Genomic DNA, 19,735 nt, shown 5'->3' on the forward strand with positions numbered 1-19,735 from the left:
TTTTTGCACCATTAGGTCTATTTGCTGACCTGCAGCTCTAACCCACTGTAATAAAACATGGCATCCACAGTTTATTAAGCACACAGCTCAGTTTTTAACAGCATGCACTGAATAAACTGTATGTTTAGTAAATGAATCTTAACTCAATTGTATAGCAAACCTATGACAAGTAAAAGGAAAAGTGTTTGACTCAGCACTATGTTATTAAATGCATGAATTAATAAATTCATTAATCTTTTCATTTATTCTTACAGGCAGCCAGACGTCCAACTGTGTATCGAATGTAGATTTATAAACGTTTTACCAACTGTAAGTTGGATTTTAATGCACAGTCCATGTGCTGAGTATTGAGATGCAAGAAAAAAATAATGATGAATTTAAGTTTAATAGTCTTTTTTGCCAAAGAATCAATTAAATGAAGGATACATTCACAATTAACATCCATGAATGTGGATGTGGTATTCTGCAACTAATGTTGTATTCATTCCTGAAGGTCATCGCCTTCCTTTTAATCTGCGCACAAAACAAGTAATTGCATTCACAACACTTAACACAATAATTTAATACTGGCTGAAAATATAATTTATGTTTAGCTCATGGCGTTACAAGCCACAAGCTTAACATAGACGAGGTGCAAATAATGTAATACTCTCTTTACCGACTGCCTCTCCCATCTTTACTACCTAAAGTGAGTGAAGTTGTGCAAGAATTCTGTGCACAGAATAACAAAAATGCAAAAGAAAAAAAGTCCTATACTTTTTACAGCATTGCAAACATGGATCAATGGCACCTTATCAGTAGTTTGAAGGAAGCCCTGAATAAAATTTGCACAGTATGCTATACTTCTATAAAATTAAATTATCTGCTATATCTGACTTCTCTAGATAATCTATTTAAATTCTGTGACTTTGCCTTGTGGAATACAGCTCAGGGAATTCTGTAAGGTCCCAGAACTTCCACTGGGATCCTTGAAGAATAAAGAACTTGGGAGAAGAGATATAGGAGCCACGTGCAGGAAGAGAGAGGAGATTTCATCTTAGACCAAAGGGGGCACACATCTATATCAAAGAAAAACACACACACACACACACACACACACACACACACACACACACACACACACACACGGTTTACAGCACAGGGCACTGTATGAATATATTAAAAACAAAACCTCAAAGCAAATATGCAAGATCCATAATAGCAGTAAAGCACTACAATCATACATCATTTTCACTTTGAGTGTTATTAACTAACAGCATGCAGTTTGATATTTGTTTCTGCAAAACCCAAATGTTCTACTTTCAACCTCATACTGCACAATATGAACGCTCTAACTGAAAGCAAAGCACCAAAGTCTGGTCCCTTATTGTTAATATTGGTTATTAATACTGTGGTTAATGACAACTTGAAGAGACAAGTCTGGGATCTGCAAGTTCACAGTCAGCTTGACTACAACAACCAAATTCCTCACTTATTATTACACCAACCTCACTGCAGTTTCTAACGCATCTTTGCCAAACAGCCATGGGCCAAATCAGACCCTACATTCTGCGACCAAAGGCTGCCAACTTAAATTTATCAGGCTTCATGACCCCACTCCACCTCAACGTCGGCTAACATTTCAGCAAAAAAACAAAACAAAAACATAAATCGTCAAAAGATTTTCAGTTAAAGAACCTAATCTCTATATTGTTTGCTCTGCATAAAACAACTAACTTATCTCCCCTTGAAATATTTGAATTTGCTCAAGAAAGCATGCAGTGAGAGAGAGGTGCCGCCACAGGACGTTACTCTATGTACACATATATTCTCATATTCTCTTTGAACTATTTCAGTTCATCAAAAAGAGGAACACAAGCACACCCACATCGCTACAGAATTCGTATTCTTTTGGAGACGAGTTATCAGATCAGGTCGATGCCAGTGTAGCGCCACCGTCTCCCAGACACTTCCCTCCCTCCGACTGTAATTAACTGTCACCACCGATCTAGAGGAGAGGTCCCATGTCACAGTGTCAGAATGGTTCATTAAGAATCTTAAAGGTGTTTGAGAAGAACAAAGACCAACCCACCCCGGCAACAACTGTGACACGCAGAAACACTGCTTCTGATTAACTTCAATTAAGAAAACCCCGAAAGATAATCCTGTGGTTTTTTTTATGTTAATCCCCCCCGGGACTAAAAGGAATAATAATAAAGAGCTCTATCTCTCACTTTTCCTTCTGGCGATAGGATTGCAGTCAATCAGAGGAGGTGGAGAGGAAATCAAAGGGATGACTGATGTGTGTTTCTCTTCCTTTGAGTGTCAGGGAAATGAAGCCTCAGCCTTTGATGGCATCGGTAATATTATTATATACATGTCTGTCAGTGATATTGCTTAATTACACAGCTGCAGACGAGAGACCCTATGATCTGTATTTTGTTGTGCCTGTCTGCCAGCTATTATCTCACAGGACATCGATGAGGTTGGATATTATTCAGAAGATGGGCAAATATTTCATGTTATTGCACTCCACTCCCCATTTCTTGTTATGTTTCTTTGCTTTCTTCCAGTGGCTGACTATTTTCCAGTCCTATCATGCACTTGTTTATTTTTCTGCTTCCCTTATTGTGTCTGACTCTTTTCCCTCCTTGTTTCCTCCTTCTTACTCAATCCCACTTTTCTGTGTGTTCAAGCACCACATGTGTCTGTGGGCCCTTAACAGTGGTGAGCGTCTACACAGGCACCGTCTCATCCTGCTCGCCTGATTGCAGGCTGCTGTGACACAGTGAGGCAGGATGGCTCATTGCCAGCCCTGCTGACCCCACCTCAGAGACCACCTTTAACCAATCAACACTCTCATCAACTGTTGGGAGAGACAATCAGAGGGAACAGCACCGTAGGTAAACATGAAGAGGCAGAGGCGACGGGCGTCAAGGGGGAAAACAGCAAGAACTTAAGCGTTTGAGGAGGGTAGGAACAGGGAAGAAATCACCAAAGAAGAAAATGAGAAAACTGGGAGAGAATGTCATTTAGCCAGATAGATGAATATTTGTACAACAAGCTAACTAGAGGGTCAATAGAGAGGAAAACCTAAACAAGCAAAAGACTTCCTTGTTAACTGCCATCACATGCTAGAAGATGGTTTTGCACAGCTAGAGAATGAAACCAATCTAATCTTCATTTTTAGATACTCATCATTCTCCCATTCCTACTGCAGCCAAGTGAAAGAACCAGCTAGATATTGCTGTATTAGTCTCCTCCGCCATGGCAACCCAAAGTAATCAACTCCATATCTTCTAACCCTTCTGCTCATCCTCCCATCACCATCATCATCAACACACTGCTTCCCCTGCCTGGTAACCCCAAAGATAGGTCTCTTCCTTGGCAACCCACAGCAATCCAATTTATATGTAATGATGCCCACCCTCCAAACAAGCCCACTCATGAAAATGAGATTCCAAATTTAATGACTTAATGAGCAAGAGTGGACTGTGGATGCGTATAAAGAGATTATTTAAATAACATTACAGAGGATGGGAACGTCTCAATGTTGAGAACTTTATTTTCATTTTTTTATTCCCCAATGTGTCCATCATCAGTTATGGGCTGGTTTTTGCACAAGAATTCTTTGGCCTGCAGAGTGGAACATCCATGGATTGAACCAACAACCTTTAGATTAGTAGACAACCTGCTGTGTGGTGAGCTCATCTTTCATCACGGTATTATCCCAACCTATGAAATGAGTGACTGTTTGACAGCTTCACAAACACTGACCACGTACTGGCGCATGGATGTAAATGGATGGAGTTTTGCCCAACATAATGAATAATAAAGCGCTGTACTTAGAATAAGTAACAATTTAAGTAAACTGCCTTTTGTCCTTAAATAACATATTTCAAAGTAATTTAAAAGAAGCATTTAAACAAAATGCACTAATCTTGCATAGTTGAACTAAGTAACTAGTTATCCTTATTATAGACCTTCACAACATTGCTTCCATCCATAAGAATAAAGGGAAGCCCAATGACATATTCACTGAAGTCAACCATTATTTCTCCAAGGGCTTTAAAATGAAACAGTCCCGTCTTAAATTAATTCTGATGTTTCTTAGTAACGCTTCTATCAGCTTGCAGGGTCGGGTGTGGAAGATGTGACACCATTTGAAACAAGGTCTGGTGAAATGATGGCCAACTTTCGTCTCCTCACTAGCTCAGGTTAAGCCCCAGACTCCAGATAAGACGGCTAATTGACTGGTCGTTTGTGAGAAAGAGGAGAAAGATGTGACGGCCGGGGAGTAAAGTGACAGGATATGCGCATCTCCGATGAGGCTAGGGTGTAATGTTTTTAAGAGAAATTAGATCATTTTGAAACTAGCCAAGGTGAAAGTGTATTTCTCTTCTACACAGTGAGAGATGAAGAAAGGTTGACAGAGTCGTTCCTTACATGGATTTTAGAGGACACGGAAAAGGAATGGCTTCCATCAGGTGCACTAAGGGCGAACAAAGACTTTTCGACTGTGGTGCCTACGACAAGAGATAAATGTTTGACTGAAGGCTATTCTCCCAGCTGTGGGATCCTAATGATCTGCAGCCGTCACACTCTCATATCTCTTGTGGTACATGAGGCACTGTCACACACTTGATGTGCCGGTCTATCGGTCAGAGCACAGCCATGTGTTGTGTGTTCACCATTTCTCTGCAGGTCACAATTATGGCATCCCTCAAAAAAAATCAAACCCATTTTGTGGTGGTTTTTCCAGCTGGCTCTAAACAGCACATTGATCATACAACAGCTCACACTCGGTAGATATTTGAAGCCTCGGACCGGGCGAGATACTGTCAACACAGATCCTGCAAATTATTGAACCATCAAGGATTAATTATGTTTATCTTCTAATCCTCAATTGGAGCTATGTGCATGTCCCTAAATAAGCGGGAGCAATACTCTTGGGCATCCAAAGCTGTCAATAACAAGTAGTGTTAGCCCTCTATTAAGCAGTATACAGTTAAAATTGCTGCTAATGTCATGACTTTCTAACTATGAACACCCCTGCCCTCCCTTCGCTTTATAAATGAGCAGCAAGCCACTGCTGCCAAGCTAACAGGCAATAGAGTGAACCTCCATTAGACATGCAATTACTGCTACCCCATTAAAAAGAAGAAGAAATGGTCTCTGACTCAGCCACAGAAATCAAGTGAAATACAAATATGAGCTTCAACAGTAACCTTTGGCCACAGTATCCTTATTAGCGCGGCATGCTCTCCGCTCTCTTTTTCTCTGTCCCTGCACACCATCACTTCAGCCAACAACCAAATGAATCCCAGTCATTAAAAACATATCCATCTCAATTAGACAGAGCATTAAGACTATCCCATGTGAAGAATTCTGAACAGCTATGTCTCTATTCAGACTTATGACAAAACCTGGCAACAGTAAGGTAATGATCCACCAAATCCACAGATGGCAAATGGGCACTCGCTTCCACTGAAAGCCTAATTAAAAAGAATTCAAACATAACATCCTTAGTGTTTTCCATTATTTAACTTCTGCGGAGCTAAATGTACAACATTGTGCACACACGCAAAAAAATAAATCCCCAGAATGAGCTTCCGGTCTTGATTTCTTGCTTTGATAGGCTGCTAATGAAATTTACTGTTTTAGACAAACTCTGGCTGCAAACTTTCGACTAACTTGCTGCCGTGTCAAGGTTAATTTCAGTGTCTGCTTCCTCGGTTTCACTCTGGCTACCTGCTACCATTGATTTTGATTAGCCACTGTCCTCTCCTGTTGGCTACAGAACCACGTTGATAATGACAGCCCCTCAGATGTCTTTATGTCAGCAGCAGAGCCATCCGTCAGCCTGCAGTGCTGTACAAAAGTGGCTGACGTGCCACCTCTGCGTCTGATGAATGGAGCCTGTCTCTGTATTGCCAACCTCTTTTATCTACTAAGGCAGACCAATCCCTCTAGATCCACCTATAATCAGTTAGACCCCTCCTGATCCTCGACAAGAGCCCCAGCCCCACATCTATTCATGCTTAACCCTTTAAGACCTACCATAGAACCAAGTTCGCCAGAGCTTATATTATATTTTTACATGCTGTGGAGCCATTTTTGGGAGCATTTCAAGTTGCTATACATCAATACAACCATTATAGCCCAAACTTTAATAATATGTCTGCATTAGGTGCATAATAATTACATAAATTGCAAAAAAGTGCAATAAACTACAAAAAAATTGAAAATCGTTTTTGTTTTTTTAACATATATTTCTAGTTAGAGAAATTTAAGAGGCTTATCCCTCAAAACTGTAAATACAAAAAAGTTACACAAACTAGTTTCCCACCACAGGAAATTTATTTTGAGTGTCTTCATAGTTTTATTTTTGAAATACACCAATTTTTATATACTGCAGGAAAAACGAAAATAAATATTATAGTGCAAATTTGCAAAATAACAGCATATGCATCAAAATAAACTATTTCCAGCAGTGCAATATGAGTCCTAAGCATCCCAGAAACGACACAGAAAGTCATAAAGTCAAACATAACTTTTTAAAACACATAACAAGTAAAACACAAGCTCATAAGGCCCCGATCGTAAAAAACTACATTTCCGCAAAATGACGTCACTTCCGGTTTCGGGCAGGTCATGCGGTCATGTGATAGTTCGCGCTGATGGACGTAGGAAGTGTTACAAACAGCTGATGGATCGGCGAAGCGTGTTTCTGGAATATCATGTTTTTGTTGCTGCAAGTGATTTTTATGCAGTTTTTGCAAAGCTATATGTGGAAGGAAACTGTGACCTAGGACAAGCTGATGGCATAAGATGTAAGTACAACTCCTCCAGTTTCATATGCAAAAAAAATTATTGCGCTAGCTTACGTGGTTGCAGAGCTACCGGGATTTAAAAATAGTTACGCAAAACAGAGCGTGCCCGCTCCGATCGGCTGTAAAGGGTTAATGTCAGATAAGAAATTGTTTGTGCAATATATAGCCTGTGAATGTGATGCTCGTTTGAAAAATTGCAGCTCTCCAATCAGGCTTAGGTTCCCCCCCCCCCCCCATTTTTTTTTCTTTGATAGATTGCTTTTTGATTGATTTGATTGCTTATTTAACCTTGATAGAGATAACACGGATATATTGAGCTGTCTAAAAACAGACTTGCTACTGCTGCTGGCCATTATGATATATACACTATCACAAAGTGGAGGTGGGGGAGTGTATGATATATAAAATCAGAGATGCCTCTCTGTCCAAATCCTCTCAAGGAGTAACAATAATTCTAAACACTCTTCATGCAACCCCAACCATCATTTATGAGAAAAATGCATTTTGCTTAAAATATTCCACCAGTGAGCATTTATACACACTGAGGTGCTGCCTCCCCTACTGTGTTTCTGATTACCTGTGCTTGTTTTTCTGATAACAGTGTAGTCACACATCTAAGAATGTAGAGCCAGGCATCCCGAAGGCCCTTATCTAATTTTCGATCCAGCAGGCCTTCACTGTTTGGTCTCAGTTGATCTGGTCCCCCAGCACCTTCACAAACAGCGGGAATGCTCTGCTGACGCTAACATAAACACTTATCTTTGTCTTGTGCTTATTCATGTTGCATTTAGACATGTGTGTGGTTCTCAACATAACTGAATGATCCAACACTTTGGTGCAGACCAAAATATCTTGTCAGTTTTTGGGTGGATTTTTTTTTTGTTGTTGTTGTTTTTTGTTGGGGGTTTTTGTTTGTTTTTTAACAGATATTCATGGTCCAAAGAAATTAAATTCTAATAATTTTAATTGGGAAATGCTGCTCGCTTGTGGATGAATGGATATTTTAAGAGCTAAGTTAGGAGAAGAAGGAGTTTTAATGTGTCCCTCAAGTTACTATCCATCTTGGTGCATTTCTACACTGCTGGTTAAAGGTCAAATCCAAGTCTTGGGTCACCCCTCATTTCTTTATATATTAGAAGGAAAATAAGAAATAGCTGCAATGATTTATTGAAGCGTGTGCAAGAATACATAGAAATACAGTATAAAAGGCAAAAGATACACACTTCTAATGATCTTGAAAGTCAATATTTGGTATGACCATTTTTAATCTTCCATACAGCCTGAGCTCTCTTAGGAGGCTTTCTTGTCATTACACGACTAAGTAGTCATCAGGAATAGTTCTCCAGGCTTTTTGAATGTTTTTTTTTGTTCCGTTCCCTGTCCTGATGATCCCACACTACTTCAACAATGTTGAAATTTCAAATGTGGATTGATCACTCCAATCACATTTGTTGCTGCTGATTTTCAGTCCAGTTCTTTTGTAATTTGGTATACCTCAGCCTTTTCTCCCCATTTCTCTTCCTTAAGAACAGCTTCTCGACAGCCACCCTTCCACTGAGGCCAATTCAGATGAAGCTTCACTGAATAGTAGATGGATCAACTGAAGGGCCACATGAGTCTCTCAGGTCCAGTGTCAGAGCTTTGCGTGTTTATTTCCTATTTCTTAAGGACAGCCCTTTCAGATATGCTTCATCTGCTGTAGATAGCATTTTATTTTGTCCTCCACTTATCCAGCTTTGCTAAATTTTCAAAGAGACCATGCCAAAATATGTTAAATGTAGAAAAACATGTAGTTGGCGTAAAAATACTACTCTATACGTTATACTGTGTTATCTTTGGTATTTTTGTAGATTCAGCTAAATAAATGGGGATAAATTTTTTTATGAAAATCTGCTAGAAAATTATATTAAATAAATATTATATAAAGGTTCAAATAGGGCCTATAAAGGCATAACTGTGTATACTTTATAGTACAAAGCACTGCAGATCATTCAGTGCTGCAACACTACACCGCTCCTTTAATCAATGGAACTGGCTAAACAGGAATGAAAACATCCTACAGCCAAACGCTGAAGAATGCTCACTGATTTGTGTGTTAGCAAGGCTGAAGAGGGGGTGTCCATAATCACACTGAAGAATTAATGCAGCAGCACCCTCGCTCTTGTCGTTGGACTGTGTTGGCTTATGTCTAAATAGCCACAGATGGGAAAAAAAAAAAGATAATAAAAACTTTACACCAACAACTACTGACACCAGATAAATATGATTTTACTAAAGACATGTCGCTCTCAGCAAGAATGTCTTAGTCCACATATAATACCATTGACAGGGTAGGACTTTGGCATTAAAACAAGTGTGACAGTTCTGTGGGAATCAGAGCGCTTCTCAGAAAGCGGTCTAATTTATTCCCTTGATAGCGCTTGAACTCTTAATGACTCTTCCTCAGCTGGTTCACGGCCCTTTGCGGCTACACGAGCAGGTCTGTGGCTTTTTGTAGTCTAATAAAATCGTAAGTGAGCAAAAACGTCTTTCATAAAACGTGTCGGTTCAACAGCTTTATCATCCTGGCTGCAGGAAATGTCAAACAGGCGAACTGTGTTGGCACTCCATGAACGCATCCCATAAAATGGCCAATAAAACTTTACATGGTCCATGAAATTAGCTATTTGTTAAAAATCTAATCAAATGTGTGTTGATTTTTTAAGTCCTTTCATTAGTTCCCCCACAACACACTTTCTAGAAAGTACTGAAGTCTCACCTCTCACCATATTTGGGTTTGTCTAAATTGAACAAAGACAAAAAATAAATAAATAAATGAATGAGAGGTAAAACTTGAGGGGGTAGGGACAAATAAGTAAATACTTCAGCCTACTCCTTTTCAAACAAATAATGGAATGATATTTTTTTAATGATTGTGAAGGCACATGTTTGAAATGTTTGAAATAAAAATGAACTGAACTGAACAAAACCTTTTCCAAAATATGGAAAATTCCCACTGAAGGGTTTTGCATGCGAGACTTGTTGGAACGCTTATTAAAGCATGCCTTCGCCATTTTTATTTCTTCTCCCTTCATCCTTTTTAAGACCACATTAATTGCATTAGTTAATACAGCTGTTAACCTGGGCAATCTCAGCAACCAGGCCTCATGACATGAAAAATAAAAACTTACATCACTGCAGCCGGGACAATAGATCAAAAGAGGCATCAATAAATAATTACATTTAAATGTCTCTTAATGAGTGGAGTTTGCTGACTTGGCCAGTGTTTATGACCTCTGATGAAACTGTACGCACAAGGCATCCATAATACAGAATGTCATTAAAGACTGGCCTGTTAATGGCTCTCAGTGCTCTGACTGCCATGATAACAGCATCCTCAATTACACACTGACGACATGCTAGACCTAGAAATGCAAACACACTGATAATTCCTCTGAAATGTTTTTTGGCCTCGGCACAGCAGCTTTGCATTTATTATTGTAATTACGCATTTTATGGTATGGGATTAGGGGAATCATTTTATTAGGTGCTTTAACTAAAAAAAAGACAAAGGAAAAAAGAGGGTGGGTTTACCCAAAGCTAACACAAAATCATGAAAACTTTAGTACTAGCTTGTTTTCCAAGGAGTTTGACAGGAAGTGAAAACTGTTGACAGCAGCTAGATGTTTGGATTGCACAGACGCAAGAGGTGTTACTACTGAATTTTTTAGATATCTTCTTTTTATGCTGAGAATCCAAAAAAGTCTTATTGCCCTAGAATAGATTTGGGTGGGAGGGGTAAAACATCAAAGAGGCTGATTTCTCAAAACTTGGACAAATAAACCCAAACACTATATAACATGAGTGAACAGGCCCCTTAAATTCAACCTTTCGCAGTTACTCATGTCAAATTATGTGTGTGTGTGTGTGTGTGTGTGTGTGTGTGTGTGTGTGTGTGTACGTTGACAGAACTTGCAGACGAGAAGTCAAACACATGGCGGAGGAAACAAAAAGCGTTTAATCCGAGCGTGTTTGGCGCTCTGAGGTACACTGGCCTCTTATCTACATGGCACCTTCTTAATTATTCATCGAGGTGGGTGAGTGTGTGTTTATGTCTCACGTGCTAAGGCCTGTAAGGCTTTGTGAAATGATGAGCATGATAAGAAACATGAAACAGGTGCAGCAGTGGCACAGCACAGCATGTGGCCACACGCAGACACAATCAGACATGCACAAGGGTAAATACATGCACATGTCACTGATAGCCAGCTGTGTGCTATAAAGCACAAAGGAGTGTGTCAGTCTGATGGTGTCATGCAGGAAGCGGGTGCAGGGAGCTGAGAAGACAAAAGGGCGACTGCTGTTAGAGTGCTGCGGCTCATTTTTACACTTTCATTACGGCACGCACAAACACACGTGCACGAACACACAGACTCCTACAACCACTTGTAGAACAATGTGCTGTCTGCTCTTGTTGACAAGCCAAGAGCATTCTGTTACACACACACACACACACACACACACACACACACACACACACACACACACACACACACACACACACACACACACACACACACACACGTTTCCTTCAATGTCATGGATATTTATCACTATAAATAATGAATGCGATGTTGTGGGACTGTGCGGTTACCAAAGCACTACAATACTACACATCAGAGGGAAGTGCAGAGCCATGTTTGGTGAAGGCTCACTGAAGCAAAAAAGCAAAAATGTGAACAAATGGAAGGAAAAAGGAAGGTTCCTCGAATGGGCACTGAACCAGCTCATCAGTAAAAGTGGTCACCAACAGTAAATAAATAAATAATAAGGTTCAACCATGAAAAAACAACTGTTTGTCTTTGAGACTGACCTTGTGACTGCACAAATAGCTACAAATAGATAATAATGTTATGAGACATTATTATATTAATGAAAATAAGGATATAAATGAGAAATGTTAAAGCTACCTCATGCTGACAAGATACAGTGACAGACAGACAACAGACTTTATGTAGACCAGAGTTCTCCAAAAATATCTGGTTCTCACATTTACTTTATTCTTATATTTGCAAGAATTCGGCATCAATAAAAAAAAAAAACAGCACCACAGTGATATGATAGGTGGCTCTTACCTGACCGAGCAAGTACATTATAGCCCATTAAGAAAGCAGAGCAGTGATTGAAAAGTGACTAATGGCAATCCTCTCCTCATGTACTGACATATGATCTGCTTCCAAAGTGACCAGCTGCTGCTCTCACAGGTGCTCCTCGTAGACTGTGGAACCACCAAAGCTTAGAAAGCTGCACGGTGTGTAACCTGTGACAGCAGGATCATTGTGTTTTGTTTGGGGTTTTTTTTTAAACTGGTAACTGGTACAGATTTCTATACTGTTGGGTTTTTCACAATAGGATGCAATTTTCTTTCTAACCTGCTCACACTGACAGTAAGGCCTGACAGTATAAACCTTGGTGTAAATAAGAAAAATCGCAACACTGTTCCTTCTCAAGGAGTATAACAAAAAGCAGAGATGCTGCAGAAATATATAGGGGGACAAATGTGTTTTCTCAACATTAAACCATTGAAGCCATAATTAAATTACATATCTAATTGCATAATATTATGTCTTCAAAAGCTGCGTTTGATAGTCCTTCACTTTTCCTGCTGGTATGCTCTTATTGCTTGTTTACACTAAGTTCACATAAGTCAGCTCCTAGAGCATCCTCAGCAAAGCAACACTACACTGGGTATTTTGAATCACTATCTTCTGCATGCAGACTGAACTGGAATATTGCAAATCTATGAAAATACATTTTCAGATATGCAGACTGACAAAGCATTAGTTGTTCTACGACTAAAGCTTCAAGGCAGCATTTTGAACATTTTTTTTCTGAAATGATTTCCAAGTACTTCGACATGAGTAACACGTTAGTTAATAACATGCCACAAACCTGCCCCAACCACCATCATGACATTAGCTGCAAAGCAAATAAGTCATTCAGTGCATTCGCTCACACTGCAGATAATTCGATTTTAGTTGTTCCGTGTGACCAACGCTGAGCCCTCATTTTGGGCTCAAATGCTGCCACTGACAAGAGGTAAGATTAAAGGAAATGCAAGATAATGACTTGGCTCACTTTTGAGACTTAATGTGCGGGGGTCGTGGTGCGGTCTGCATTTGAGGATATCCTCTTATCACCTCATCATACTTTAACATCAAACAAGGAAGGCAAAAACAGGAGACAAAGATAATTCTGCCATGCCTCATTGGGCTGAGAGATGCATTGCAATTTTCTCCACACGAGGAGATTACGTTTAATGGGTTCTCATCTGTTGATGAGAACATCGTGCTTCCATGCACAGCAGGTCAGCCCCGAGTGTAAGAATTATTACAACACACCAGGAGATGTGAGGGTGCTTTGCTGTGGGTTGTAGGAGCCTTGCATTGTGACAGAAACGTACTGGGAGGATAAACTACAAGTTTGCCTGGTTAAAGACAACTAAAGAGGTTACTTACACTTCGCTCGCTGCTTTAATCCAATGAATTGAGCAAAAACCCTCCCCCAGCACTTATGGCTGGATGGAAATGTATGAGAATAGACCCAGATTGGCCCAGATCGCAGCCATCCATCAGCACAGTGACAGCAGCAGGTCTCCCTGCTCCCTGCTCCCTGACTCTAAGGATGTAAAGTAAGATGGTCAGAGTTGGGCTCAGATAACTCCAACCACCCTGGCCTCAGCCTTACATACATCAATCAGGAGACAATACAGTGTCTGACCATTAGACACCCTCACTGTACGTAGCAACAAATGGAAAGTACATCAACCAGCCAAACCCAGCGGGCCCTTAAGACAGCACTGCATCCCATAGTCATCCTCACAAAGTAAACATAGTCATAAAATCCCCATAGAAGAGCCAATTATGGCAGGAACCTGACATCTCCTTGTCGTAAAAGCTACAGGAGGCCGTAACTATCGGACAGAACGTAAAATATAGCCAGTTGTTATTGCCGCCCATTTGTGGCGATTAAAAGCTACCCTGGAGACCTGTGGTACCGGGTAAGGAGGGGATTCTGAATGCCTTGCCTCACCGTATGGCACAGCTCCGGGAGGCCTCTGAAGGGAGCTCCCTGTGCCAGGCAATCCTCTCTGTGAATGCCTGATTTATCACCAGCCGTCCACAGCTAATGTACCCGGCTCTGTGGCACTCATGGTTGGCCCACATTTGATAGAAGCCTGCTTTATTATTATCTGTATTGGCATCGAAGAGTGAGCAGCTTGTATTATTCATAAGATCACCCGCATTTCCTCATTGAAACATGAGATACATTATGCAGAGTGCAAATGCAGCTTTGATTTATGGCCTTTGGTTGTGTACAAACATACACATTGATAAGATGGAAAGACCTTTGCAATAATGTAGCTATGTAAAGCACACAAAAAAAGAGGCTGAAAATGGAATAAAAATTCCAAGACCACAGTACCAAAATGATGAATCACACTGCCTGCGCCGCAGCAAAGAACAGCAAGTTGCCCGTCCAAAGGCAGCTGAGTCAAGACAAAGAGAATACCAAATTACACAATCGCTCAGTACGCTACTGGATGAGGATGAGAAACAAACGCTTAATAAATTCTCTTAAAATGAACAAAAACATTGTCTCACCATTCGTTGTCAGCATGTGGAACCCAGAGCCAATTAAACAGGCTTAAAAACAATAAGGACTAAAGCTGCTGTCTGCAACAGGGGGCCAACTATTCACTTTGATTAGCCACCGATTGCTAGCTGACATCGATTTTAGCCCTCCCTCTGTTGGGAAGAGGAAATTTCTGTCATTTGTATAGATGGAGATTTTGTCTACTTCCAAGGCATTATCTCAAAGGAAACAATCAGGCGTGTGAACAAAAATAGATACGATCAATATTTCTTGGTTTTCATCTTTTCTTTTGTTTCTTTTCTCTTCTCACACACGCGCGCGCCTTCTTTGTCGTTCTGCATTTCCCTCCGTCTACACACATATGCAGCCAAAACACACTCACATTCACAGCTAAACACCTCAAATCACCCTCATCAGTAATCTGTGACTGTTCAGGGCTCTGATAGTCCAAGGCTATTGATTTTACAATGCAGCAGTATTCAACAGTCATTTGCAGTGATGAGGGAAGACAATCGTAGCCAAATCATCCCCGGCATTCATTAGGAGGCTAGTGGGAGGAAACTAACTAGTGAGACTCTATTGAAACTTAATCAACAACTGGTTCAAGCTAATGGGGAGAACAACAAGCGAGTCTGTCCTCGGGTCCCTCCGGCGTGTCACTGTAGGCAGTAAAAGTTGTTAAACAAGTCAAAATCTAAACCTCAAAAGTGTTTCGTTCAGCTGTCTATACCACATGTTTATGCAGAGATCCTATTCCACTTCTGTGTCTACACCCACCCTGTGAGATATGTAACACAAAAGGCAAGGTAGCGTGCAGTTACGTGAGGGGCCATATGATCCACTTGATACGAATGCACAGAAGAGAAGCAGAGTCCACAGCTTAGATGAGTCATACTGGGAGAAAGATTAGAATTGAGAGAGAGAGAGAAAGTGAGCACAGCAGCACCAAATCCTTTCAAGTACTGGAGAGATGGAGATCTTCTGCATAGCACGTATGCACAGACACAGTTCAAGATTAAAAACAGTACATTTTTTAAACATGTCTAAAGTGTATGCATAATTTAGAAGAATTTCAGAGTATTATTTATAATGACTTTTGACTGTTGCTGATGACAGCACTTGGCGAGGAAGAGCTGTGCGAATCAGACACACACAGCTGTCACATGTGCAGCCAAACATCAATCATTCACATGAAGCAATCTATCTTAATGAGATTAAAAACTGCAAATCGGGAGCACTACCAACATCTGTGCGGGTTTGCCAATAACCATGAGACACAGCGTACACGTGTGTGCTTCCTGCCATCTGCTGGTTAGATCATGCTGTTACGCTTCCTACACTGCATTCAGCTGTCGACTTGTCCAACACGGTGCATGCTTTTGCTTAATCTGCCAATCAAGGGCCCCTGATAATGAGAAACGCATGACGTACACAAACAATATGTTCTCAATGCGGACAACCGGCGGCGAAGCCAACTCCAATCTGGAGCCCCGAGATACTATCAGATGTAGTGAGTGATAAGCGTGCCTCTTTGTTAGCACAACCAGATGGAGGTCTGGTACCAACACCAGTGCTGTGACCTCAACATGTTGACTCAGCACCACCAGTTTTGTACTGTGGTCGAATATATCTGGCTCACTATCGGCAGCAGTTACACAAACACACACGCACATGCAGATTGGTATCAGCCTCCTTCCCTACACGGTGGAGATCAATTAGCAGGAAATGAAGCAAAGAAACACTGACGTATGTGGGCTGCTCTGTGAGCACACCCTGCAAATTTTAAATCGTACACACATGTCAAACCCCCCACTCTCATTTGTTCTTACGTATAAACACTTGTGATATTTGTTGTAATATCCCTTTTGATATAAATGCTAACATTTTGCCAAACAATATAAATATGAACATAAGAAGTCATCTTATGGAATGCGGCCCCACTTGATCAACTGTACAAAAGTCTTAAATTAGGATCTAAAATGAAATCTTCCACAAGTGGAACTCAATGAGCCCACATGATGATCTATAATAACTATAACTGCACCGATGATGTAGTCATTGGCTATGAAATGACTACATAACGCTCATGATTTCAATTATCTTTTTGTGAAAAAAAGAACACTGAAAAAGATCTGCTTGAAAGAATCACTCTGCTTTCTAGATGGTGAAACTATCAGGATTAAAACTCCTGCTTTATCTGCGGGACAACAGCAATCATAATGAATATTTATAGTCAATTTCTCTCCAAGTCCATTTAGCTAATTAAAAACCTCCCTCTGTTTCAGCAGCAACATGAAGGCAATGATTGGAATAGAATTAGACTGCTCTATCTGGCTGCAAAAAGTAACACGCTAAGCCTGTCACTAACTAGTTCCTAAGAGGTCGCGCTACAGCGAGCAAACACCAATTTCTGGCTATTACTGAAAGAAGCTACTCACTCACTGTAATCAGAAAAGACTTTAGACTGGTGTTCTCTGCAAACCTTCTCTATTGTAACTGTTTAAAGTCTTATTTTCTGTAAAAATGTGATAAACCAAGTTCTTAAGCTGGAAAAGATCGAACAAATCCATCTTTTTACGGGGTAAGATTTCTGGAAGAGTAGCATTGGGTTTTTTGTGAGGTACACAATAATGAGCTGTGATTGTTATTTTGGCTGCTCAGAGGTCAAACAAAAGCTATTTAAGTAAAACGTCTTTATGGTCACAAACAGACAATAGGAGCATTTAAAGGAGTGGTTCTGTTTTGCCGTCTTGCTGAACATGAGATTGGGACTCAGCTAGCCGTCCAATTATTTTGGTTAAAAAAAATGTTTTTTAAAAGGTAGAGCTACAATGATAGAACGCTCCACCAGACAGCAGGTGCTTTTAGTTTTAATGACTTAAATAATGAGTCTGTTTTATAGCAGTACAGCAGGAAAGATCATGTTTATTTTCATTTTCCTTGAACCCATTTTTTTATATTTTAAGAGCTTTTGATGTTCTTGTTTGTTATAATGCCAGGAATAATGAGATTCACAATGTTAGTGATGTTATCTGCTTTTTATACAGTAACATCATTTTCAGGAAGGGCATCCATTATATTAGCCGACCTGATGTAAGGGTAAAAGTGAAAAAAATGATGTGGCAGGCTAGTCCAGTTTGCCAAGTTTCCATTGCAGCAACTGATGGATTGAGATATAACGTCCTACAGCTGTTCTACTGGATACAGATCAATGGTATCAGTTCCTCTATCCTCCAGGAACTGCCTGCACACTCTAATCATATCAGGCTGATATTGTTGTACACCAGAAGGAACCCAGGACTCACTGCACCAGCATAGGGTCTGACAATGGGTCCAAGGATTTCATCTACATGCCTAATGGCGGATATGGTGCCACTGGCTAGGCTGTAGAGGTCTGTGTGTCCTTCCATTGATATGCCTCCACAGACCATCGCTGACCCACCACCAAACCAGTCATGCTGAACGATGTAACAGGACTGCTCTGGCAGTGTTCGTCCTGTTCCTCCATGCAAAAAGGAGCAGATACAAATCCTGGTGATGGGTTAAGACCCTCTTAGAGTAACTGCCTGTCTCCTGGAATTTCCTCCATGCTCTTGAGACTGTGCTGGGAGACACAGCAAACCTTAGCAATGGCATATATTGATTTGTCATCCTGGAGGAGTTGAAGTACCTCTGCAATCTCTGCAGGATCCAGGCATTGGGAGTAGTGACACTGACCCTAGCTAATTGCAAAACTAGTGAAAAAACATCCAGAAAAGATGAGGAGGGAAAAATTGTAACTATATAACCATTCTTGTTTTGGGGGGGTAGTCTCATTGTTGCCGTTCTAGTGCACCTGTAGTTAAGTTCATTTACACCAAAGCAGCAGACGTTTCACTGACTTGATGCTGTACTCTTTTTCCTATTACAAAAGACTGATGATGATAAACAATCACAATTTCTTTGAGATCTGTCTGTCTGTGCCCGTGTGTGTTAGTTTGTGTGTCATCTGCGTTGTTGAGCTTATGTGTATGTGTGTGCATATCTAAAAGAAAAAAAAATCTAATATGCTGATGTGTGTGCAGCTTTAAAACAAAACGTTTCACTGTTTTTGTATCCGACACAGGCGAGTGTTGGCCTTCAAAATGGAATGAAAGCCGGGACTCCAAAGGGTAGTTTTGTTTTAATCCCTCATCTTGGCAGGCGCACAGTGCCATGCCAGTGTTTGCTAATACCCCGAACGCACCTGGCATATTACACAAGCTTATATCCCATTCCTCAACACCTTCCTAATGTACCGCACTTCCCTTGTACTGTTGGTTCTCTGACTATGAAGCCTCTGCCCAGATGTAATTAAGCCTTAATCCTCCTGCTGACAAAAGCAGAGGCAGTCTTAATTCAGTTTGCGCATCAATGTGCAGCACAAAGTCTGCAGGAGGCTTTGAGAATATGATGCATGTCCAGTGAAAGGCCAGAGGTGATGCTGTGATCTTGTCTTATAAAAGCCATAATGCACGGTCGAGGACAATCCACAGAGGCCTTTCAAACACTGGGTTCATCTGTAATGAATTCAGCAGTGGTAGGCTCCAATTTTGCCCCCAGGTATAACCACAACATTACCTCATTACACTCTCCTTACAACCTTTGCAGAGAACCATGATGCAAGAGTGACCACTGCAGCGAGTATGTGTATGTACACACACACAGCTGTTTGTGCACACAAAAGCACGATGCTGACTCAAAGCTTTCAGTGTAGTCTCCCTATAACAGCTGCAGTTACATGTGGTTAAGCCACATGTTTATCAAGTCTCCAGGAAATCAGTGGTTCTGTGTGAGTTCAAAAGGCATCAGGTAACTGACTAACCAAACCCCCCAGTGATGTTAAAGATGGGAACAGAGGGGGCGACCGAATTAGGATTTGACCACAGATGCTCAGTGGTTGAATCAGCTTCACGTCGAGCAATTTTCTCGACTGCTTGGTTGCACGAGAGCTGTTGTGTACAAAGGGTTTCGTGGCATCAATGGCAAGTGAAGTAGGAGGCACAGATATGTAGATCTGAGTGTGTCAAAACCAGGATGTGTATTTGTACTGCACGTGTTTGTTTGCACATGTAATGACTGTAAGTAAGCACTGGTGCATGAAAGTCATTTTTCAAACACCCCAGTGGGAAGCGACCTGGAAATTTCATCAGTTTCTTTTCAGCTTCCTAGTTTACAGTCTCTTTGACACAAGGCTCTTTTCCAGATGTTGGCTGCTGCATCCTGAACTTATACAGCCTACGGTTTACAGTCATTAAAGTGTGAGCAAA

At 40.7% G+C, this 19,735-nt stretch overlaps 1 protein-coding gene across 2 annotated transcripts in view; it reads right to left on the minus strand.

Moving 5' to 3' along the window:
• Window positions 1–19,735, minus strand: part of LOC308391931 (PDZ domain-containing RING finger protein 4) — a 127,918-nt gene that overhangs the window by 100,544 nt on the left and 7,639 nt on the right. The window contains exon 1 of one of the 2 annotated variants that reach the window (XM_080874734.1): window positions 11,927–12,053. The exons of the other annotated variant lie outside the window; for it this stretch is intronic. Within the exon in view, the coding sequence (XP_080730860.1) occupies window positions 11,927–11,944 (18 nt within the window). The 5' untranslated portion in view covers window positions 11,945–12,053. Of the gene's footprint in view, window positions 1–11,926; window positions 12,054–19,735 lie in introns of those variants that run through there. 2 annotated transcript variants of the gene reach the window in all.

The sequence above is a fragment of the Rhamphochromis sp. 'chilingali' genome, assembly GCF_963969265.1.
Source record: "Rhamphochromis sp. 'chilingali' genome assembly, chromosome: 2".
NCBI lineage: Eukaryota > Metazoa > Chordata > Actinopteri > Cichliformes > Cichlidae > Rhamphochromis > Rhamphochromis sp. 'chilingali'.